Raw genomic sequence first — 25,430 nt, 5'->3', positions numbered from 1 at the left:
TGGCTGCCATCTTCTTTGCCTTGAGGGTGCCCCTGATGTAAAATGCAGTTAAAGATTGGCTGAATATGCCACCCCTTGATATGCCACTTTGACATAAGGATTACTTTGAGTTAAAGGCACCTGAAAGACAGCAGATTAAAGAAGGCATTCTAACCTCCCCTTTTCTTCCTAAAAACAGGAGATAGACCACCCACATGAAAGACGCTCTCTGTACTAGGAGAAAAGAAACATTCTTCCTCTGGGAGTCAATGCTGGGAAAATTCTGTACAAACAGACTTTGTTAAAATAATTACCTTTCTTTAGCATTCCCACATAATTTAGTTACATTTCCACAATTGCCTTTGTTCAACCTAATACAAAAACACGTCCATTTTGCAATTTCTTTGGGGCTTTGTTTTTTATGAGGGCTTCTGTGTCAAGTAAAACTTCTACTGAACTTGTATGATTAAAAAAAAACTTGTGTTTTGTATGCTCTCCTCCTGTTAATCTATTTTATGTCAACTCAATTCTCAGACAAGCTGGGACACTAAAAGGGGAGAAAGAGTTTTGATTTCCCTACACAGCCAAGACCTGTGGGAATCAGAGACAAGCACTGAGCGGTTTGTGATATTTCTCACTCCACAAATTCCTACTGTTTTTCAGTCCTTGAACCATCAACTCAAGGCTCCACCCCAGGCAAAGGGAACATTCCAGTTCAGAATGTAGCCCCTGCTTATAAATTGCCTCATATTACTCAATAGATCACATGGGTGTAACTTTTCTTCCTGTCTGGGTCCTAAACAGCTTGCTAGCAGGTCATGTTTTTTTTTTTCCTTCCTCATAACTTGTACAGCACAAGCCTGGCATGTAGTAGGTATCAGGTAAAACTTGGTCAGTTCTCTTCATTTATAATGCTGAAAAGTATAATAAAACCAGAATGTTTTTTAAATTTGTGATTACATAAGTGGCTGATTAAGGAACAAATATTTACTGTGCATAACTTAACTTTATCTCTTTAATTTACACCCAACTTGTAAGGTTCAAGTTTATGATCTTGGACCTTTGAACTGAGTTAATAATTGAAAGCAAGTATCTCTGACGCCAAATTCCACATAAGAAAACAATTGCCCATGACACCTCCTCTTCACCCCACTCCCCGCAACCAACAAGCAAACTTGTACCATATTATTATATCTGAAATCTCAGGGGTTAAAGGACATTCAAGGACAAGGCCTTACATGCTACATAAATGGAGACAAATTCTCCACTTGAATTTTGTCAAATGCACTTTCCAAGCAGCAAAATACATGATTCAGCACAGGAAAAACTAACTACTGGCAGAGACAACACTAAGCCAAACTTAATAATCCTGACTATGAAGGAAAGACCTCTATGGGGGAGGGGGGTGGTGAAAGGAGGAAGGACAAGCCAGTTGTTGGACTGGGACCTTCCAAAACCACAGCTGCAGTCCTAAACAGGACAGCTGACTTGGGTCTTTCATTTACTTTGACTTCATGTGTGCATTTAATTCCAAAGTTGCAAATAACAGGAAATGAACTACAGCATTAGCCAGTTAACATCAAAGGTAGAAGGAGACCAGGAGGCAGACTGTTAAAAAGAATTAAAAGGGTAAACATTCCAGTGAGTCACAAGCATTCAATACTCAGTAGAATCACTAAAAGCAAAACTGTGGGAACCAATAAGCAGACACCCCAAGGAAAAGCAGACACCCCTAAGAAAAGCAGAACTGGAGCTCTTTGAAAAGTATATAGAGTTCTATACAAAGGTGAAAAAAATACATAAGCCACAGTGTGATCAAACAGTCATAAAATGGAAAAATGATGTTGTTCATGGAAATTAATTTGGGGACACAGTGATTTGTAGTGCATATTTTTTATCTATTCGTTCTTTCTTGTAGAGAGAATGATCCTTGAAGATATCTGTTCTTATGCTTATCAGACCATAAATGTCAGGGATTATAGCTTTGAAATCAAAGTTTGTGTATTTAATAAAAATCGTAAATTTTAAAATCATAATGGAAGGGGTGCAGAAAGCAATAGCAATCTTTTAATCTGAGGCATAGTTATTCTTAACTTTGGGGTCCTTTACAAATATACTGATGCCTGGGTCCCACTCACCAACAATGCTCATGTCATTGGTTTGATGTGCAGCCTGGATATAGGAATTGAATAAATCACCCCAGGTGATTTGATTGTGCAGTTACAGCCAAGAACCACTGTCTTCTGGATTGCTAGGAAAGAAAAGCAAGTGCTTAGAAAAAGAAGGAAATTTTTTGGTAATGCTGGGGATTGGACCCAGGGCCTCACACTTGCTAGTCAAGCACTCTATTACTGAGAGCTACATCCCTACCACCCTACCCACTTTTTTGTGGTACTGGAGTTTGAACCCAGGGATGCTTTACCACTGAGCTACACTCCAGTACCTTTTATTTTGAGACAGGGTCTCACTAGGTTGCTGAGGCCAGTCTCAAAGTTTCCATCCTCCTGCCTCAAGTTCCCAAGTAGCTGGGATTACAGGTATGTGCCACCATGTTGGCCATAAATTTCTTGAGGTAGGCAAGGTCCACAGCCCTGATCCCATCCTCTTCAGTCTAGTACCCTCCCTCCATCATAGATAAATCCTCAGAAAGTCCAGAAATCTAGGCATCGAATAACACTGTTTAATTTTCTCATTCTTTCAGATGTTTGGAAAAATGGTATATAGGAAATGTCCATGTTTGACATCTGTCATGCTGGGTTTACTTACCTCCATCATTTAGGCTAAACATTTGGACAAATATACTTTTAAGAAATTGGACCCCCTTTGTGTGTTCTGACAAACAATATTTTGGTGTAAAGATGTAGCACAGCACTGCTTGATGTGAAACTTCTTGGTAGCAAGATCTGGAAAAAAGTGCATGTAATTTCAGCCACAAAAATATTTGTTAGGTCAAGAATGTAGCTGAGTGATAAAGCACTTGTCTAGCGTGCATGAAGTTCTAGGTTTCAGCTCAAGCATCTTTCCCCCAAAATGATGTCAGCTGGGGTGTAGCACATTGGTAAAGTGCTTATCATGCATGAGGCACTAGATTCAACCCCCTCAAAACAACAACAACCAAAAAAAATGTAATGGTGAACATTCAGGACTTTGATTTATATTTAGTTTTATTTCACCTGCCTAATAATTAAAGAAAGCTTGCAGAGAGGAAAAAGTAAATATCTAACTCCTCATTATCACTGAAAATTCATTCTAGTGGAGGAAATGAAGTTTAATGAGAAGAGGCCAAACACACCATAAAGAAGTGAGAATCACACATTGAAAATAAAGTCAAATTTTGAAGAGCCCAATCTCAAACTAAAAGTCTCACTGCTGTAACTTCATTTTTTAACTTTAGATTCTGCCCCACACTTTTTCTAATTGTCTGCCCAAAACATTATTAGTTCCTTGACATACACTTCTTAATCTGCAAATATTAAAATTTACATATCTAGGTTAAAACTTAAATGCCATAGAGGTTCCTCAAAAAATTAAAAATAGAACTACCATTTTATCTAGAAATTCCATTTCTAGGTGTGTAGCCAAAAGAGTTGAAAGCAGAGTCTCAAAGAGGCATCTTCACAGCCACATTCATAGTGGCACAATTCACAAGCCAAGAGGAGGAAACAACCCAAAATGTCTGTTGCTGTATGAATGGATAAACACAATGTAGTATATGTTTACTACAGAATGTTATTCTGCTTTATAAAGGAAAGAATTCCTACCCCATGCCACAACATAAGTGAACCTTGAGAATATAATGTTAAATGAAATATGCTAGATGAAAAGGACAGATACTGCCTGAACACTACTGAACTATACACTTAAAAATGTATAGATGGAGCTGGGTGTGGCAGCACATGCCTGTAATTCCAGCTGCTCAGGAGGCAGGAGGATCACAAGTTCAAAGGCAGCCTCAGCAATTTAGAGAGGTCCTAAGCAACTCAGTGAGAGCCTGCCTCTAAATAAAAAAACTTTAAAAATGTGGCTCAGTGGTTAAGCAACTCTGGGTTCAATTTCTGGTACCTCCCAAAATATGTATAGATGGGCCAGGTGCTCATGCCTGTAATCCCAGCCACTTGGGAGACTGAGGCAGGAGGATCACAAGTTCTAGTCACTCTCAGCAACTTAGCAAGGCCCTAAGTGAGACCTGACTCAAAAACAAAAATGGGGGCCTGGGGTTGTGGCTCAGTGGTAGAATGCTTGCCTAGCATGTGAGAGGCACTGGGTTCGATTTTCAGAACCACATATAAATAAATAAGGACCTATCAACAACTAAAAAACCAAAACAAAACAAAAATGGTTGGGGATGTAGCTCAGTGGTAAAAGTATCCCTGGGTTAAATGTCTAGTGCCAGGCTAGGGTTATATAGCTCAGTGGTAGAGTGCTTGCCTAGCATGTGTGAGGCACTGGGTTTAACTGTCAGCACTGCATATAAATAACTAAAATAAAGGTCCATCAACAACTGAAAAAATATTGAAAAAAATAAATCTCCAGTACCCAAAAAAAAAAGGATGGCAAATTTTTTGTTATGTGGTTTTTAACCACAGTAAAAAAAAATATTGGTTTTAAACATCAGAAATAGAATCTGGGGAATTTAAGGGTGAAAATTTTGGAAGGCTATTTGGTCACTCAGAATCTCAGAAAGTCAAAGTTTCAAACTTAGCCTCTAAGACCAAAACAAGCAACAACAACAACAACAACAACAACAACAACAAACCCCTGGGAGTCATGAAGTGGTGTTACTTTGACATTTGAGAGTTTTACACATTCCCTTTTCTGGGAAACATCCAGTAATACATTTCAGGTTTGCAAATATCATGGAAAAAAAAAAGAGGAAGCCTACACTAAAGGAAGTCAAAGGGTTTGGGCAGCAGGTGCACCCCATTCTAAGTTAGGGACAGGAAGAGTCATGTAATTGCAGACTATGAAACAATGAAAGGCAGAGGACTCACCAACACTCCTAAAAGTTACTCCACTGTGACGTAAGTATTTTGATCTAGTTGTATTTGCTCTCATTGTATTAAAAAAAAGTCTCTCTTTGGTGGGAGCAAAAAACAAAATCTGATTCATATTGAACTTTTTCCCAAAAGTTACACAAAGGGAAGTAATAATGCCAACTGTGAGAATTGAAGTGAAAATCAGATCTCAGCCCAACTAGAACCACCAATGGGAACAATAGACAATAACTGTGACTCTAATGAAATTCATTTCTCAGCTAAAGTCACTGGGTTGATGTTTCTTTTATGCTATTCTTAGTATTAAAGCAAACTTTTTCCCTTTCAGGGAAACAGCTCCCTTCAATTTGAAACAATAGATACTCACAGTGCACTCCATATTTCTGGATTCTCAGTGTTGCCTCAAATGTCATGACCTCCTCTCTTTCCCCATATGATATGACCAAGATTTCCCCTTTGTGAGGGGGTCAGAGCTCTTTTAAGGACATTAGCAGATAGTCAGGACAGATGGCACAAATATGCCTAGCAGCAGAAGCAGTACTGATAAAGTGAAGGAAGGTTCAAATTTGGGAAATAGGTAAAACCTGCAAAAATAGTCTTGCAGTTTTAATTCACTTGCAGATTAAAATGGGAACTGATGACAATAGAAGGCAAAGAAGACACCCTATATTCCTGTGTACAGTAACATCCATCTTGTGGAAAAGACCTGACTAATCAGGACCAGTGGTTCCAAGTAATAGAAACTAATTCAAACTAGCCTAAACTGTATGAAGGGTGCCAGTCCTCTATCTACCAGACATCCCAGCTTGGGCTGCTTTCTTGATATATTCCTGTATAATTGTGAAGGCAGTTTAACTTGACTGGCAGTCTCCTGGCTTCTGACTCTTCTCCTCTGATTCTAGAAGCCAGTATATTGCTATGGTGCCTGCCCAAGATTTTTCTTGCCCTGTCTACCTCTCACTCTCAACCTCTTCTAGGCCTGACTTTTCCATATAGCAAAATTATCCAACACCCCTTGTAGTCCAATTGAATTAATTCATAGTAAGAGAATGAATAATAGTCTTAACCTGGGTAGAAAGGTAGGTATGCAGGCATTCTCCAAGTGTACAATTCAGAATGCATTTGTAACAGATGGAACACATGGGGGTATTTTGGGTATATGGGACAATGGAACATGAGGGTAAAATAATTTGACAAGGCCACACAGTCAGCGAGGTGCAGACCTGGGGCATGAATCCAGGTCTTCCAGCTCTGCTTCAGCATTCTTTCCTTCAAACCAGATGGCCAGGCACCTTTGGCATTGCATTTCAGAATAGGTGTTACTAAATCCAGGATTATCATGAAAAGCATGTTGAGAGTGAGACTTGTATCTTGTGAATTCTGCTGAGCTGAAATTTGTTGGCAGAGCCAAGGCTGCAGGAAGTCACAGAGGGGGGCATGTGGGGAGGATCATGGGCTGAACTTTCAACACGAAGGCTCTGAGCAGCACATGATGTTGGTTCACGTCCTATGCATGTGCTTTCTCTTATTTTCACAGAAGTCTCCCAAGGAAGAAATGAAACCATCTAGAAGGCATCTTTATACTTTCTTCCAGGGCTGTTTGTTATGGGTCTCATAGCTTCTTTTTTCCCCTCTTTTTTGTTAGTACATTTTAATTATATGTAGTAGTGGAATTTGTTGTCACATATTTGTACATGCATATAACAATATAATTTGGTCAATTTCATTCTCTAGTACCTCCCTTTTCCTCTCCTCTTCCCTGCCCTTAGTCCCCTTCTACTCTGTTGGATTCCCTTCTATTTTTCATGATCCCCCCAACATTCTTACAGCCTATTGGTGATTTCAGAAATGACAGATTATATAAGAATTAGGGGACTGGGTATGATGGCACATGCCTATAATCTCAGTAACTTGGGAGGCTAAGGTAGGAGGATTACAAATTCAAGGCCAGACTGGGCAACCTCGTGAGAACCTATCTCAAAATATAAATTAAAAAGGGTTGGGAATGTGGCTAGGTGGCAAAGCAACCTGGGTTTAATCCCCAGTACCAAAAAAAAAAAAAAGAATTGAGAGACTGAGGATGTAGCTCCATGGTAGATGGTATGCCTAGCATAGGCAAGGCCCTGGATTCACTCCCTAGCACCAGAAAGTATGAAAGCAAAAGTAAAAGAAAGAAAACAATTAGATTTTTTGTTTGTTTGTTTTGGGTTTGGGTACTCAGGATTGAACCTAAGGGTGTTTTACCACTGAGCTACACCCCAAGTGATTTATTTTGAGACAGGGTCTTACCAAGTTGCTTAAGGCCTCACTAAATTGCTGAGGTTGACCTTGAACCTGTGATCCTCCTGCCTCAGTCTCTGGAGTCACTGGGATTACAGGAATGCACCACTGTGACTAGCTGGGGCTTTTTTTTCCACTTTAAATCTATGACACATATTTTATTTTCTCCTTCATTATACATTTGGTTTGTTTTTTTAATGTGATAAAATTCACATAACATAAAAATTACCATTTTAACCACTTTTGAGTGTACAGTTCTATGGTATTCACATCACCACCATCCATCTCCAGAATTTTTTCATCTTCCCAAACCAAAATTCTGTACCCATTAAACAATTCATTATCCCCCTTTATTCCCAACCCCTGGAAATCACCATTTCACTTTCTGTCTCTATGAATTAGACTATTCTAAGTATCTTATATTAAGTGGAGTCACAGTATTTGTCCTTTTGTGTCTGTTTTACTTTACTTAGCATAATGCTTTCAAAGTTCAAGTTCTAGCATGTGTTGGAATTTCACTCTTTTTTTTTAAATTTATTTTAAACAAATGGGATACTGGAATTTCACTCTTTTTTTTTTTTTTTTTTTTTTTTTTTTGTGGTGCTGGGAATCAAACCCATGGCCTTGTGCTTACAAGGCAAGCACTTTACCAACTGAGCTATCTCCCCAGCCCTGGAATTTCACTCTTATTGAAGACTATATAATAGGCCATTGTGTGTATGTGTGTGTGTGTACAAATCATTCTTAAATAAAAATATATGTGCATACACCCAGATATATATATATATATATATATATATATATATATACACACACACACACACACACACACAAATATATATATATATTTGTATATATACAAAAAAAACATAAAAGCTACTGAAAATATACTGTGGGGGGGTTGAATTTTGATTCTGTGGTTCATACCTAAGGAGCTGTTAGTCTTGTCACACAACGAGAGGTAATATAATATGCACTGTCCTCTAAGAGTTCATAGCTGATCTGGGAGGCAAATACAAGCAGTTTTAATACAAGGTGACAAATGCTATAATAAAACAGAGGAAATGCAGATAAATCCTCCCTAGGAGGCATCAGAATGACTGTACAAAGATTGTTCTTTGACCAGATCTTTAAAAACAATGAAGTTAGGGGTACCTGGACTAGGGATCTCAATAGCAGAGCCCAAACTCTCACAGCTGGAAGGATAATAACAAATTATCCCCAAATCTGGAAGCATACAAAAAACCATTTATTATGCTCAGGGATTCTGTGAGCCATCAATTTCATCCTGGTGTAGCAGAGACAGTTCTCAATTTTCACAATGCCTGAGCTAGAAGACCTGAAAGCTGGGGGAAGAAATTACTGGAAGGCTAACTCAGTCCCATTTCCAATGGGCAATGCCAGCTGTGGGTGGAATGTCTACACATAGCCTCTCTGTGTGGCCTGGCCTTCCTCACCACATGGAGGCTGGGTTTAGAGCATGAATATACTGAGAGAGTGGGACAGGGAGAGGAAGACAGACAGAGACAGAGATAGAAACAGAGACATAGACAGACACTACACACACGACCAAGTGAAAGATTATTTACCTCAAAAGGTATGCAAAGTCACTTTGTGTCATCTAATTCATTAGGAGGACGTCACCAAGGTCTGCTTGTATATAAAGGGAGTATAATTAGACCTTACATTTTGGTAGGAAGGGTGGCAAGGTTCTGTAAGAACATATGGAACCAGAAATATTGCTGTGGCCATTTTTGGTCCCAGTACATTTGGTGGCATGTGCCTGTGACTGGAACCATCTGAGTATGCATTGGGATCCTCTTTAGGATAATGGCTGAGTCCATGAGTACACAGCTATAGGAGTATAAAAAATGGCAACCTTGGGCCACTACTCCAGTCCTTGCAATGACTAATGTTCAATAGTGACCAGGTGGTAAGGGCTACATGACTATCTTTCATTTAGAACTGATTGATTCAGACCTAGCAAACCCCCAAAGTTCTTAAATACAATTTAGTTGGGGGGCTGAGAGTGCGAGCAAGCACAATACTAGACTGCCTACCAATTTGGGTGTGTGCATATTTGAGCAATTAGTTTGATTCCAGGGAAAGTGATACTTGTACCTCCAAGCTGGTAAAGGGGTCCCACCAGCTACAACTTTGATGTGTTAATTTGTGTGCCTGTCTTCTGCCTCCCTTCACCAGATTAGAAATTCTTTTTTTTTGCGGTGCTGGGGATTGAACCCAGGGCCTTGTGCTTGACAGGCAAGCACTCTACCAACTGAGCTATATCCCCAGCCCTAGAAACTCTTTTGTGGACAGGGTCCACCTTATCTAGTCTTCCCCAAAAGATTTAAAAACATGGGAAAAACAAGCCACTTGGCTCACTGGGAAAAGCTTGGGCTTTGGAATCACACAAACCTACATTATTCTCAACTCTGGCACTTCCCAGTTGTGTGGTCTTAGATGTGGCACTTAATTGTGCCAGACTTTAGCATCTTCACCTCAGAATTATTAATAGGATTAAATGAAATGATTTTGCCCTGATTCTAGATGATTCTTAATAGATGCTAGTTCTTTTCTTTCCCACTCAAAATGTTGAATTCCTAGGCATGCAGACTCTCCCCAACTCACCATTCTCTATTTAGCTTTTTTATTTCCCAGGATTCCTTCCTCTCCTTCACTCCAGAGACTTCTCTCAGTCCTGCAGATCTGCTTCCCTCAATGGATCCCCCAAGGGATTCTAACTCCTGCCCATTCCACTCTGGCCCTATTCAACTGCAGATAGGAGCTGGGAAGGCAAGGAAGGATCAGAGACCTCTGGGACTGAGAGGGAAATGAGGAGCTGGCATAGCCTGGGGACAGGGAGGAGGTTGAATTGCTACAGGAAGTTAAATTCTTTTCATTCATTGATGAATCAAATATTTATTGCTTCTTACTAGGTCCCAAGCAAGAAGCAGGGGATATGGCAATGAGGAACAAGCCTCTAACCTTTGCAGACTTCAGAAATGTTTATTCTCATTAGTGTACTGTACACAGGGTAGTGGGGAGAGGCAGGGGGAGATGGTATACATAAAAGATAGCATACTACAGTGATACAGGCATGTCAATGTTTATAGCAGCACAACTCACAATAGCAAAGTAATGGAACCAGCCTAGGAGCCTGTCAATGGATGAATGGATAAAGAATATGTGGTAATATACACAACAGGGTTTTATTCAACCATAAAGAAGAATGAAATTATGACATTTGCTGGTAAATGGATGGAATGGGCAAACATCATGCTTAGTGAAATTAGCCTGACTCAGAAAGTCAAAGGTCAAATATTTTCTTTTATATGTGGAAGCTAGAGAGAAATAGAAAATAAAAAAGGGGAATTCCATGAAAATAGAAGATCAGTAGAGTAGAGAAAAGAGATTGAGGGGGAGGAGGGAAAGGAAAAGGGATGAACTGTGCACAGAAATTAACCAAATTATACTATGTACATATATGAATATACCACAGTGAATTTCACCTTTATGTGTATCCATAAAGTGCCAATTAAAACACAATAAATAAGCTGGGTGCGGTGGCCCATGCCTGTGATCACAGTTACTTGGGAAGCTGAGGCAGGAAGATTGCAAGTTCAAATCCAGCCTCAGCAATTTAGCGCGGCCCTGTCTCTAAATAAAACATAAATAAGGCTGGGGGTGTGGCTTAGCGGTTAAGCACCTGGGTTCAACCTCTGGTACCAAAAACAAAACAAAACAAAAAAAAAACCATCAAAAAACGAACAACCCAAAACCAAAAAAAAAAAAAAAAAAAAAACAATAAAGAGAAGGAGAACAGCAGAGGAAAGATGAGACAGCGGGAGGGAGTAGGAAAGAGAAAGTGGAAGTACTGTGGATTAAAACAGAGCAAATTATATTCTATGCATGTACAAATATGCAAAAATGAACCCCTCTATTGTGTGTAACTATAATGTACCAACAGAAACATTTTTAAAAGTAGACAAATAAGGGGCTGGGGAGATAACTCAGTCAGTAGAGTGCTTGCCTTGCAAGCACAAGGCCCTGGGTTTGATCCCCAGCACCGCAAAGAAAAAAAAAAAGTAGACAAATAAAATATATAGTAAAAGTATGACAAAGAAAATAAAAATGTCTTATACTGTTCAGGACCCACCCAACCAAAGGCCAGTTTAGGTCAAGATCTAGATGACAAGGAACTAGCCTTGCAAAGGTCCTGGGTTCACTCCCCGCTGCCCACCCCTGTTGACATTTTGAGCTGGATAATTCTTTGTTATGGGTGTGTCCTGAGCCTTGTAGGATGTTTGGCAGCATCCCTGAATTCTACCCACAAGATAACAGTAGCACCCTCTTCCAAGTTGAGACAACCAAAAATGGACATGCAGGACTGAAAGAAGTCTCTGGAGCATTCAATCTGAGAAGAGAAGAAGGACTCCTGGGAAATAAAACAGCTAAATGGAGAAGGGTGGGGTGGAGAAAGGTGTGTGCCTGGGAATTCAAAATTTTGAGTGGGAAAGAAAGGCGCTAACATCTATTAAGCATAATCTAGATTCAGGTGAAATAATTTCATTTAATCCTGTTAATAATTCTGAGATGAAGACACTAATGTGATTGAGAGCCAGAGAGCCACCAGGCCAATTGAGAGCATTCCCAGCAAACTAGAACAGCAAGTATAAGGAAGGAATGACGCCATGACCTGCCTGTTCCAGCTGCCTGCCTGTTCTTGTGGGTGACTTTGTCTACTGTGACAAAATGGCAACTGATGCTCTGGGAGGAAAGGGTATAAATGAGGAAGTGGAACTCCCAAGGGGGATGAATACTTCCTGGTTCAACACTTCAGCTGGGGGCTACAATGTTTCCTTACTCACAGTCTGAGCTGAGCCAGAAAGTCACAGAATACCTCAGGGTACACAGGCAGGTGGGCACTATGGATCTGGGCTCTGGTAGTTCGCCTGAGCAGGACCTCTTGCTGCCCACCAAACTCAGAGAAGGGCCAAGCAGTCATTTTTCTGTCAACAGAGATTAGATTTTTAGTTGCTTTTAGCAGCTGTTTTAGTCAGTTGGAAAAAAAATACATCCAACTCTACCTCAAATTTTTATCCTGTCAAATTCATCATCTCTATCGTCAGCTTCCTAGAAACAGGTTAATGGAATTAAATAGGCCACAGAGATAAACAATTGAGCCAATTTCACCAGAACTCCCATAGTATATTTTGATTATACTTTGAGGAAATCCCTCATTCTCATTTTAGACACTATATACAATCCTTTATAGGCCATAAAATGGTGTCAGGGGAGAGTTCAGACAACCAGGGAGCTGCTCAGGCAAGGTAGAACACACAGTCATTGGTTTTTCCGTTTGTTCATTTTTAATTGTGGTAAAAACCATTTAAGATTTTTGTTTTTGTTTTTGTTTTTTTGTTTTTTGGTACCATGGATTGAACCCAGGGGCACTTAACCACTGAGCCACATCTCCAGCCCTTCTTCATTTTTTTTTAAATTTAGAGACAGTGTCTCACTGAGTTACTTAGTGCCTCGCTAAGGTGGTGAGGCTGGCTTTGAACTCGTGATCCTCCTGCCTCAGCCTCCCAAGTCGCTGGGATTAGGGGCATGTGCCATCATGCCCAGCTTAACATAAGTTTTACCATAAACATTTTTGTGTGCTGGGCATAAAACCCAGGGCTCTGTTCATACTAAGCATGCACTCTTAACCATTTTAAAGGGAATATGTTAGTTAAGTATATTCACATTGTTGTGCAACAGATCTCCAAAACTTTATCTTGCAAACATGAAACTTTATGCCGAATGAAAAATATTTCCCCTTTGTCCCATCCCCTAGCCTCTAGTAAAACATCATTCTACTTTATGGTTTTGTGAATCTGACTACTTTAAGTGCCTCATATAAATGGAATTGTCCAGAATTGATTTGACTGGCTGATTTCACTTAATGTCTTCACAGTTCACCCATGCTGTAGTATGTGACATGATTCCCTTTCATTTAAAGACTGAATAATATTTCATTGTATGCACATACCATGCTGTCCATCCATTTATCTGGCAATGGACATGTGGGTTAATTCTACCTCTTGGCTATTGTAAGTAGTTCTGCTATGAACATGGATCTACAAATATGCAGTCTTTTTAAATTTTTTTATTTGGTACTGGAGATCTAACCCAGGAGTACTTTATCACTGAGCTACATCCCCAGTCTTTTATTTTTATTTTTAATTTTTTGAGACAAGGTCTCGCTAAGTAACTGAGACTGGCCTAGAACTTGCAATCCTCCTGTCTCAACTTCCCGAGCCGCTGAGATTACAGACATGCACCATCATGCCCAGCATATGCACAGTCTTTTAAAAACACCTTTATTAAGATATAATTCACCCCAGGTGTGGTGGCACGTGCCTGTAGTCCCAGCAGCTTGGGAGGCTGAGGCAGGAGGCTCAAGAGTTCAAAACTAGCCTTGGTAAAAGTGAAGTACTAAGCAACTCAGTGAGACCCTGTCTCTAAATAAAATGCAAAACAGGGCTGGAGATGTGGTTCAGTGGTCGAGTGTCCTGAGTTCAATCCCTGGTGCCCCTCCAAATATATATATATATACATATTACATATGTAGATATATATATATATATTACATATGTAGATATATATATATATATTACATATGTAGATATATATATATATATATATGAATTCACACACCAAACAATTCATCCATTTAAATTAAGTCTACAATGTAATAGTTTTCAGTAGAGTTGTGCAACCATCACCCCAAAAAGAAATCTCACTAGAAGTCACTCTCCATAGTCAGTTCATGTGTCAATTTGACTGCAGTTTTCAGATGTTCAAACGCTAACCTAGGTGCTGTTGTGAAGGTTGCCTTGTAGGTGTGATTAAAGTCCATGACTTTAATTAAAATTAAATTAATTAATTTAATTAAAATTTAATTAAAGTCCATGACTTCAGCTAAGTATGCCTGATTCAATCAGGGAAGAAGACTAAAAGCAGAACTGAGGTTTTCCAGAAGAAATTCTGCTTGTGGACTGCAGCTCAGTTCGTGCCTAAGAACTCATCTGCCCCTCTGACTACTTGCCTATGGTCTTCAGACTTCCTTGGCCAGCCCCACAATTGCCTAAGCCAAGTCCTTGCAATAAACCTTTCAGTATGTGTCTCCTACGTGATTAGCTTCTCTAGCCGAACTCCCACTGTTAAGCTTCCACTCCCAGAGTCCTAAGCAACTATTAATCTATTTTTGGCTGCTATGGATTTGCCCATTCTGGAAATTTAAAATAGATGGGATCATACAACTTGTGTTCTTTTGTGACCAGCTTCTTTCACTTAGCATGCTTTTAATCAGATTACATTTTTAAAATTCATTTATTTTTTTCATGGTGCTGGGGATTGAACCCAGGGCCTTGCGCTTGCAAGGCAAGCACTCTACCAATTGAGTTATATCCCCAGCCTCACTTAGCATGTTTTTAAGTGTCACCAATGTAGCATGTATCAATACTTGGTTCCTCTTTATGACTGGATAATATTCCATTATATGGAAATGTTTTGTCTATCAATACACCAGGTAATAGACCTTTAGTTATTTCCACTATTTGGCTATTACGAATAATACCACTATGAACATTTGTATGTAAGTTTTTGTGTAGACATAGGTTTTCATTTCTCTTAGTATATACCTAGGACTGGTTCTGCTGAGTCACATAGGTTTATGCTTAACGTTTTGAGGAACTACCAGACTGTTTTCCCCAAATTTTCGTCAACAGTTGTTATTCTTTATCTTAGCCAGCCTTGTAGTATGAAGTGGTATTTCATTGTGGTTTTCATGTGTATTTCCCTGATGACTAATGATGGTAAACATCTTTTCATGTCTTTATCACTTGTATAACTTCTTCTGAAAAATGTTCAAATCCTTTGTCCAGTTTCAACTGGGATATGGAGATAAATATGTACATACACACACACACACACACATACACATTTTACTGTTGAGTTGTAAAAGTTCGTTATATATTCTGGATATAAGTTTTTATCAGATATATGACTTGTGAATATTTATTTTCACATATTCCTTGGGTTATCCTTTTTCTTCATGGTTAGTCTGTTGTGCTTTTGTTGCTGTATCTAAGAAACCATTGCCCAACCCAAGATCCCAATTTACTTTTACCAAGATTTACTCCTATGTTGTCTTTTGATAGTCTTATTGGCTCTGGCATTTAGGTGTATAATCCCACACAGACTTCAACAAGTCTTACCTATTTGGTAGTGCTTCCCCAATGAAATACCATGGCACCACCAAAAAAAGAAACAAACTATTTTGTTTAAAACAATGTGTGAAATGAGCCAGGGCTCTCTCTGTAGGACGAATAAATGCTTTCATAAAGATGTCACTTTTGAATGGAGTGCAGTTTATGACCTATTTACTTATAAACCAGCCCAAACAGCTTGCTGCCATAACTGAGGGAAGAAAGACTCTATGTGAGAATCAGGGGGAAATAAAAAAAAAAACCCAAAACAAATGAACAAAAAAACACCCCAATCACTAATTTGGTCTAAACAAGGGAGCTTAGAGTGTTCTGTGGTTTTCATAAACTACTTTCCTTTTACTCAAGGAAGATGACTAAAAACTGTTTTTTAATGTCTTGTGACCTGGAAATATTTAATGTAAATATAATAGTCCTTTTATTTATGTTTTCCTGTAAAGTGCAGGGGAAGAGGGAATAACATAAATAAAACAAACACCATCTTAACAGGTTGTTTTGGGCAGATTCCCCAGATTCACTAAACTATCTCACAGGATTCAGTATATACTTGTACTCATGGCTTAGGTTTATTGTCGCAAAGGATACATGACAGGTCCAGCAAGGGAAAAAAGCACAGATTATTGTTTTTTCCCTCCTGGCCTGGGAGGGGACATATTCAACATGTTTCCATCTCTAGTAGCAAAACTGGAGCTACACAGGTGCACTATTTCTGCTCAGCAAAACGTTTTAGAGATTTAGTACTCAAGGATTTTACTGAAGCTGGTCACATAGGTACCTTCTGCATAACAACTACCTAAAGTCCAGAGTCCCAGAATAAAATCAGGTGTTGGCCATAACTCATGCCATTTGCACAATCTGTTACCTGATACAGCAGAGTTTGGTGCCCCAGTCTTGCAAGCATGGGAATTTTTGGGAAGCTGTTTCCTAAGGGCCAACCCTGAAGGCAGACTGTTCTAAATATGGCAGGCTCAAGATTGCTGTGTTAAGTAAATCTCTTATGCATAGAGGCCATGCCATTCATGCAAGCTCAAATTTTAGGTTTACTTAAGGAAACATGCAAATTTAGTTTTGTTAATATTCTGAATTTATTATCATTTCAGAGAGCTGAATTTTTTCCTATCTGGGAATAAAAATTAAAGTATAATACTTTAGTAAATATTGTCCAGTGGTATGTGTAAGCTACTAAAACATATTTAAAGGACAGTGGCATATTTTATTATGCAAATCAATATTAATTCTAAATCAAACATCCCATTAATTAAAGTAGGACATGTTGGCTCTCAACCAATGTGATTCTTCTTCTTTTTTTTTTTCCCTTTGGGCTGGGGATTAGAACCCAGGGCCTTGTGCTTGTGAGGTAAGCACTCTATCAACTGAGCTATATCCCTAGCCCCACCAATGTGATTCTTAACCAGACATTCCAATTCCTATCAATACATGAAAGTAATAAGACATTATTTTATTTTTTATTTTTGAACCCAGGGGTGGGGTACTTAACCACTAAGTCACATACCCAGCCAGCCCCTTTTATATTTTATTTAGAGACAGGGTCTCCCTGAATTGCTTAAGTCCTCATGAAGTTGCTGAGGGTGGCCTCAAACCTGCAATCCTCCTGCCTTGACCTCCCAAGTCACTGGGATTACAGGCCACCATGAAGAGCAAGACATTATTTTCTATATACATAACATTAATGAATATTCATGAAGGAGTTGTAGGGTTATGTCAAGGGTGCCCCAAAAGTTCATCTCTGGGCTAACCCTTGCTAGACTTGCTGGGGACAAGGTACTCGGTACTTCAAAGGAAAAACGTGATCACACACAAAGAACAAGAGATAAGTTCTAACTTAGTAAAACCATCCTTCTAAGTCAACATCCCCTGTTTTACCAGGCTTGTTTCCTCTTACCTAAAAAAAGTTATTGTGCACAAAAAAATTAAAACTCTTGCCTAGACATATTATATTCATGTCTTAGACAAACATCCTTGGGTGCTTTTTCCGCAGAAGACCAAATGCATGAAACTATTATCTATCGTTAATATTTAATTTGTACATTATGGTGCTGCTGCCCTGTAATTATTCTGATTGTTTCATGCACTTACTTTTTGTCTTCAAATCTGAACTGTGATTGGCATTACTCTTCCCTGCCTACTCTAATAGATCATCTAGATCATGCATTCAGTAGGTGCTTAATAAATCTCAGGGGTGAAGTTGCAGAAAAAGAAGGCCTTTAAAGAGCACTGAAGAGGGCTGGAATTGTGGCTCAGAGGGCTGGCATGTGTGAGGCCCTCAGTTTGATGCTCAGCACCACATAAAAATAAATAAAATTAAACAAAAGATCCATTGACAAGTTATATATATATATATATATATATATATATATATATATATATATTTTTTTTTTTTTAAAGTTTATAGTTAAAAAAATAAAATAAAGAGCACCTAGGCCAACCACCTTGTTTTAAGATTTGGAAGTCAGAAACAAAGGAACATAAAACCTGACCTTGCCACCTGACAGTGGCAATCAAACAAATCAAATATCTACAGATAACCTCTTTTAAAGGCTCTGATTGAAATACAATCATAATGCAATTGTGAACTGTCAATAATTCACTCATTGGCAATATATGCAGCAGTTACATCAGGTCAGCACTGTGGGAATGATAAGAAGACACCTACCCTGGCCTTGGAATTAAACTCTACAGAGGAGATCAGGTGTGAAGTAACAAGGGGAAAACGTCCATGAGGCCATTAGAAATCCGGAAGTTCAGGAATTTGGGGAGATTAAATTCCTTGCTTTTTGTAGAAACTTTCTAAATGTTTTCATTATTTTTATTGTATCAATGTTACATGGACACAGAGTTTCAAGAATCAAACAGTTCCCCTAAGTCAGTTACAAAAACACAGAAGTCCTATTGTCTCCCTCTCCCATGCCTTTCTTGTATGCTAATGTTATCTTTTTAAATTTAAATGCTAAGGGAACACTCTACTGAGCAAGGAAGTTAATATTAAGAATCTCATATTTACTTCATAAACTTTGGTTTCATGTGTCCACTGGCACATCTTTTTAATTTAAATGCTATCTTTTAAAAGTTAAATGCTAAGTGAACTCTCTAATGAGCATTATACTAAGAATATCACATTTACTTTGTAAACTTTGGTTCCATGTATCCATTGGCACCCTTCCTGTAATGAAGGCATAAGATACACCTCTCCCATTCCCCATTTTTTAAATTATTTTTTATTTTTATTTATTTTGCAGTGCTGGGGATCAAACCTAGTGCCTCATGCATGCTAGATAAGTACTCTGCTACAGTTTATAGTTATATATTGAGCTATATACTTCAAGCCCCATTTATTTAAAAAAAATTTTTAAGTTGTAAGATGGACACAAACCTTTATTTAATTTTTTGTGGTGCTGAGGATTGAACATAGTGTCTCATATGTGCTGGGCAAGTGTTCTACCACTGAGCTACAATCCCAGCCCAAGCCCCATTTATTTTTAACTGATATATAAAAACATAAAAGTTGTACATATTTATGGGGTACCATATGATAGTTTGATATATGTGTACAATGCTTAAGCCAGGGTAAACATAGCTCCTCAAACATTTATCAGTTTTCTCACATTTTTTCACACTTATCATTTTTTTATAGTGAAAACATTCAAATTCCTATTTTTTAGTGTTTTGAAATATACAGTACTTGTTATCTCTAGCCACCCTACTACACAATAGCATACCAGAATTTCTTGCTCCTGTCTAACTCTAACAATACAATTGATCAACCTCTCCCCCATGTGCTAAAGCTACCTTAAAAATCCTTTTCCTCTTATCTTCCTGGGGTTTCAGGAGAAACTAATGTATATATTCAGACACTACCATTACCTGGGGGCTATTTTCTCAAAACTTAGAAGAGATACGGAAGATAAATTTAGATGGCTGATACTTAGAAGTTGATATTTTCCCTGTAATGAACAAAACATTTAAGATCATTCTGCTGATGATACACCAATTTGGGGTAACTCCTAGTAAAATTCCCGTATTATATGTAAGCATTTGAAGGATTCACTATGACTATTTCTGAATGTGGGAAGCAGTTTTTCAATTCCATACTTTTCTCTATCACTCACACATTCATTCATTTGGTATTGAGGATTGAATCCAGGGGCGCTCTACCACTAAGCTACATTCATAGCCTAATTACTTATTCATTCATTTTTTTACATCCACAGTTTGTCTGCTTATTTATTTGGTACTTGAACCAAGGGGTACTTAACCACTGAGCAACAGCCCCAGCCCTTTTTTATATTTTATTTTGAGACAGGGTCTCTCTGAGTTGCTTAGGGCCTTGCTAAGTTGCTAAGTTTGGTTTTGAACTTGCCATCCTCCTGCCTCAGCCTCCCCAGCCACAAGGATTACAGACATGTACATCATGTCCATTTTATTTTTTTTTAAGTTTGAGGCAAGGTCTCCCTGAGTTGCTTAGAGCCTTGCTAAATAACTTGCTGATGCTGGCCTTGAATTTGCAATCCTGCCTCAGTCTGCTGAGTCACTGATTATATGTGAGCACCATGACACCTTGCTTTTTCTCCATCTTTGCCTTTTACCTTTTCTTCTGTCTGTCTTCTACCATGCTATCAATAAGGCTGCACTGAAGGAGGAGATTTACAAGGCATTCCTACCAGGAGAAAGAGGGATCTTGTTTTTCTTTTCTTTTTTGAGGTGCTGGGGATGGAACAAAGAGCCTCATGTTTGCTAGCCAAGCACTACACCATCAGTCCTATAAGGATTTTGATTAAGGCTATTTCAAAGTTTGAGGGCGAAGGGAGAAGAGTGAGAAGAGTCACTCCCTTGGCTATTCTTTTGCCTTCCAGAGTTCAGCAACAAAGCACTACAGTTGATTAAGAAGATAAAAGCCCCTAAATATGAAACATAGTTGATTTATTCAGTATGTCAAGGGAACAAAATGTGAGGTGAAATACTTGCTTACAAAAACAAACTTTTCTTTCATCCAGAAATTTCCTTGGCCATAATTTCATAAACATAAATAAGCCTGAACTTCAGTCACATCTGGAGTTTGACCTGACGGTACCTTTAGTCCTGTGTGCTGGCTAATTATTGATTTGAAACTTGACTACAATATTAGATAGGAGGTTTACAGAGTGAAAACTAAAACCTTAACCAAGTTTCTTTCAACCAATGGTGAACCAAAACCATTATTTCAAATATTTGCCTTTAATGAAAATTAAGCCTTGAACAGAATTTAGTTCCACAAATATAATGCTGGTCCCCTCAAAATTGTTTTTGCATTCGTCTGGGTGAGTACATTGAACTAAAAAGTGATAACTTTCATACTCATGGCTTATCAGTTTATACAATAGGAATGAATACTACTGGTCACAAAGAAAAGTGTTCTCTAACCATTAAGCTTTTCCCAAATGATAGGTGCAAGGTGTATTCATTAAACATGACAATGACAACATAATTCCCATCTATTTTCTCTGAATTCAAGGATTCTGAATTACAGTTTCACACTCATAAAAAATCAGTAATACTCACTACATGGCCTAATTTTAATTGACACTTGACTTCCTATACGACCCCTAACAAGTCATATTTTTACCACCTGTATATGTGAACCCACACATTTTGCCTACAGTTTGGATTTTCTTGAGGGTATTTGCATATCATATTATTGATTCATTCATTAGGGTAAGTGCTCTGCATTATATGGGCTGAGATCCAGCACTGCACTTGGGCCTAGACATCTCTACCCTACAGTCTGGGTGGTACTGCAGTAGTCACTCAGTTCAACTTGCTCTGGATTCTGCTGTGTACTACTACTTAGCTTTTGTCTCAAGGTGTCATAAAGGTGGTAAGACTGGTGAAGGCCTTCTTTAGTACTCCTAATCCTTTTTCCCCCCATTGAAGCAATTGCTTTTCAATCTTGATGTTATTTGTTTGTTTGTATCGAATATTAAACCCAGGGGCACTTAACCACTGAGCTACATTCCCACTCATTTTTATCTTTTATTTTGAAACGAGGTCTCACTAAGTTGCTCAGGACCTCGCTAAATTACTACAACTGGCTTTGAACTTGTGATCCTCCTGACTCAGCCTCCCAAGCCTCTGGGATTATAGGCATGCACCACTGCCCCCAGCTCAATCTTGATTTTTGACAAAGCACTCTTTCTTGGGAATCTGTCATCACAGAACAAACCAAACCACATTTATCTCTTCAGGGGAGTTTAAGTCATTTTGTAAGGCAGAGAACACTCCCTCCAAATTCCCTAAAGTTATTCAAATAGAACTATGCGGATTATGTTGCAAATAAAGTAGATGGAGAGTCATGGTTTTCATATAAGGAGATATGACCATAAAAGATAGAATAAAAAGTATAAACAGGGCTGGGGTTATGGCTCAGTGGTAGAGTATACTCCCCTAGTATGCATGAGGCCCTGAGTTTAATCCTCAGCACCACACAAAAATAAAATAAAGGTATTGTGTCTACGTACAACTAAAGCAAAAAAAAAAATTAAAGAAGTATAAACATAGATAGCAGTATCTTAGGACAGAAAAAGAACAAGAATAAAGCTGAATAAGGGCCCATGCCTGTAGTCCCAGCAATTCAGGAGGTCAGACTCAGCAACTTAGTGTGGCTCTGTCTCAAAATAAAAAATAAAAAGGGGAGGACTCAGTAGCACATTCCTGTAATCCCAGTGGCTCAAGAGGCTGAGCCTCAGTAACTCAGTGAGGACTTAAGCAACTTAGTGAGACCCTGTCTCTAAATAAAAATTTTAAAAAGGGTTGGGATGTGGCTCAGTGGTTAAGTGCCCCTGGAGTTCAATCCCTGACACCAAAAAATAAAAAATTAAATAAAAACTTTAAAAATTTAAAAAATGAAAAGGGCTAGAGATGTAGCTTAGTGGTAGAGTATCCCTTGGTTCAATCCCTAGTACCCCAAAACAAATAAAGTACAAATGTATTGAGTTCAGGAATAAGCCAAGGGAGGAAAGAGATAAAAAGGCACTTTGAAAGTATAAAGACTTGGAGAAACACAAGATATTAAAATACATATATTTTGGTACTAGTGATTAAACTCAGGGCCTTGTGCATGCTAAGCATATGCTCCACCACTGAGCTACACCCCTAGTCTCCAAATATGCATTTTGGGTTTTTTGGTTTTTTTTTGGTACCGGGGATTGAATCCAGGGGCACTTAATCATTGAACCGCATCCCCAGGCCTTTTTAAAAATATTTTATTTAGAGACAGGGTCTCGCTAAATTGCTTAGGGCCTTGCTAAGTTGTTGAGGCTGGCTTTGAACTCGCAATCCTCTTGCCTCAGCCTCTCAAGCCGCTGGTATTACAGGTGCACACCACCACACCAAGCCCTAAATATGCATATTTTATATTCCCTATAGTTCAGTATGCACGAGGCATGCAAACTATTAAATATAAAAAGAAAGCAGCACTTGAATATAAACAACCAGGAGAGAAAAAGATCTTTGGGCCACCATCCATAAATCAAAAAGTATTTCAAAGGGCAACTAAGTTATCTGTGTTGGGAAATAATTCCTTTGCTGTACTAAACACAGATCAGACAATAGTAGAGTTTGGTGATATACCTAACCCCACCACCCAGTGGAGGAGTTAAGAGGTTTCAAAGAAATGTTTCAATAGTGACTGAAGGGTTAACAATGAGAAGTAATACTGTACATTAAGGAGGCAAATACCTATTGATTAATCATCTCCAGAGCATGCTGAGGTGTAGGCCATTTCTTCTTAATCTATAGATTGAGCAATCTCAATGAAGAAACTCATAAAATTTCCACTTTGCAGAGGTGACATAGGACCCCAAAACAAATGGAGAAAGCCTAAAATAATAATAGCATATTTATAATTTAGGGACAGCTTTAATAAATTTGGGTGATTGGTCCAGTAACACAAAAAAGAAAGTAAGGTTTCGGGGTGAGTAGAATTATCCCATAGACAGCTTTGCTTCAGCTTATTAATCCAAGTAACAACACCAGCACTGTTCCTGCCATTTTGGTTCTATTAAATGTATTTAACACTAATATGTACATTTCCATTTGTGCATTGCTATCTTCCCAACTGTTATCAAGCCCGGAAGATCAACAATTAGGAATTATACAGAGATCCATCTGTGATGCATTCAGGGGCCACAGAGGAGGAGGACCCAAGCTATACATACAAAGAGCCAATACACATAGCCACATCCCCATTCATCCACTGGCAGAGCACATATACTACTTCATTATGAATTTCACTTCCATTCAAGAACTGGAAGATCTGTCTAAACTAGGAGATGATAGTCATAACAAGGGTTACTATCACAGTTTTGTTATGTCTTTTAATTAGTATAGGCAAACTGTGTTACTTACAAGTTTTGTTCCTTGTGTTGTTTTTTTTTCCTTCCACATTTTTAATTGGCATTTTATAGTTGTATACAGTGATGGAATCTGCTGTTACATATTCACACATGCACACAATATAACAATATTTGGCCAATGTCACTCCCCAGTATTTCCTTGTGTTGGTTTTTAAAGCATTGTCTCTTACCTCAAGCCCCTCTCCTTTGCTCTTCTTTGGATTTTAGGGCTCAGACTCTGCAGACTGCCATCTGCTACTGCCCTAAGAAGAGTTAATGTTGTCTTTAGCACACAAACACCATGCATACCACATGCATACACAAATACCCACAGAAACATGCACCATGCACACTAACTGTGCATATATGTGAACACCAGATATGCTTAAACTGTCACTCAATGATATCAATAAAGAAAGCAGGACACATTTTTTTAATTTGGATTTTAATTATGTACATAAATAGTGACATGAGAACGAGGAGTTCTAAGACTTTTACATTATCTCTAGGTAAACGATTTCAGGTTAGTCCACTTGTAGTATGGTATCAACCAAGATAACGAAAAGGCCTACTATAGATTTTCCTGAAGAAGGCCAGTTTACTATATTCAATACTGACTTCTCTGCCCTTTTTCTGTAGAAATACTGATTTACTGTCTGGAGTTTCCACTGTTTACCTATAACTAAAAGAAAAAAAGAAAAACATAAGCAAACTGTGCCAGAAAAAAATAAAAATGACTCTAAAATTTAATATTTTGAAAATTCTTTAGATCGAAACAGAGAAACCATATAAAATATTATGTTACCATTATATGACCATAAGGATCATGAGCCAGAGAAAACTATAATTATTCCCATTTCATACTCAGATTCTCAACTGGCTGAGTCTCTAAGCATAATTAAACAGATGGATGGATGAATATGAAGTAAAGGCCTAAATAGCACAGCACCCACCATATATCTCTTGCCCTCTGAAGATCAAACAACTACATTTCCCTGTATCTGTTGGAGGAAGAGAATATTATCCTCAGTTAGATATATACCTTTCCTCATATCACCTCATCATTCTCTTCCAGAATGAAACACATAATTTCAAGGACATGTCAAAGCCAAACTGAGTCTTTTCCAGATTGTATTTTTCCTTATATGTAATGAGTACAAAGAAGCAATCAGAGTTATAATTTTTTTTTTGAAATGCTGGAGATTGAACCCAAGGCCACACACATGCTAGGGAAGCATGCTACCACTGCACTACATCCTCAAACCAATATTTTAGAGGCCAGTGACTACTCAATTGATCTTTTAATACAAAACTCCAAACTCACAAGTTAAACATGTAAACCATTAACATTTTTTTCTATCTCAGTTTACTAATCTGTTTTTGGTTTCTCTAAGAATTTAATATATTTACTGTATTGTTAAACTCTATAAACTGGAAACAACCTATATTAATAAGGATTAAGGGCTGGGGTTGTGGCTCAATGGAAGAGCACTTGCCTTACATGTGTAAGGCAC

The 25,430-nt window shown here is 38.3% G+C and overlaps 1 protein-coding gene and 1 non-coding gene across 5 annotated transcripts in view; both read right to left on the bottom strand.

Annotated features, from left to right (window-relative positions):
• Positions 1 to 9,473: 9,473 nt before the first annotated feature.
• Trnad-guc (transfer RNA aspartic acid (anticodon GUC)) lies at positions 9,474 to 9,547 on the bottom strand. The gene has a single exon. It is a non-coding gene; the product is annotated as a tRNA-Asp (tRNA).
• A 14,777-nt stretch (positions 9,548 to 24,324) lies between these two features.
• Positions 24,325 to 25,430, bottom strand: part of Apoo (apolipoprotein O) — a 63,161-nt gene continuing 62,055 nt past the window's right edge. For 3 of the 4 annotated variants that reach the window (XM_047536682.1, XM_047536683.1, XM_047536687.1), the window contains one exon: positions 24,327 to 24,598. Coding sequence is in view for 1 of the 4 variants with exons in the window: in XM_047536683.1 (XP_047392639.1) it covers positions 24,593 to 24,598 (6 nt within the window). In the remaining 3 variants the exon portion in view is untranslated. Of the gene's footprint in view, positions 24,599 to 25,430 lie in introns of all 4 variants that reach the window. The other variant, XM_047536684.1, reaches the window with a different exon arrangement.

This window comes from Sciurus carolinensis, chromosome X (assembly GCF_902686445.1).
Source record: "Sciurus carolinensis chromosome X, mSciCar1.2, whole genome shotgun sequence".
Classification (NCBI taxonomy): Eukaryota; Metazoa; Chordata; class Mammalia; order Rodentia; family Sciuridae; genus Sciurus; species Sciurus carolinensis.
The sequence above is the reverse complement of the archived record's forward strand: the minus strand, read 5'-3'. Positions and strand labels throughout refer to the sequence as shown.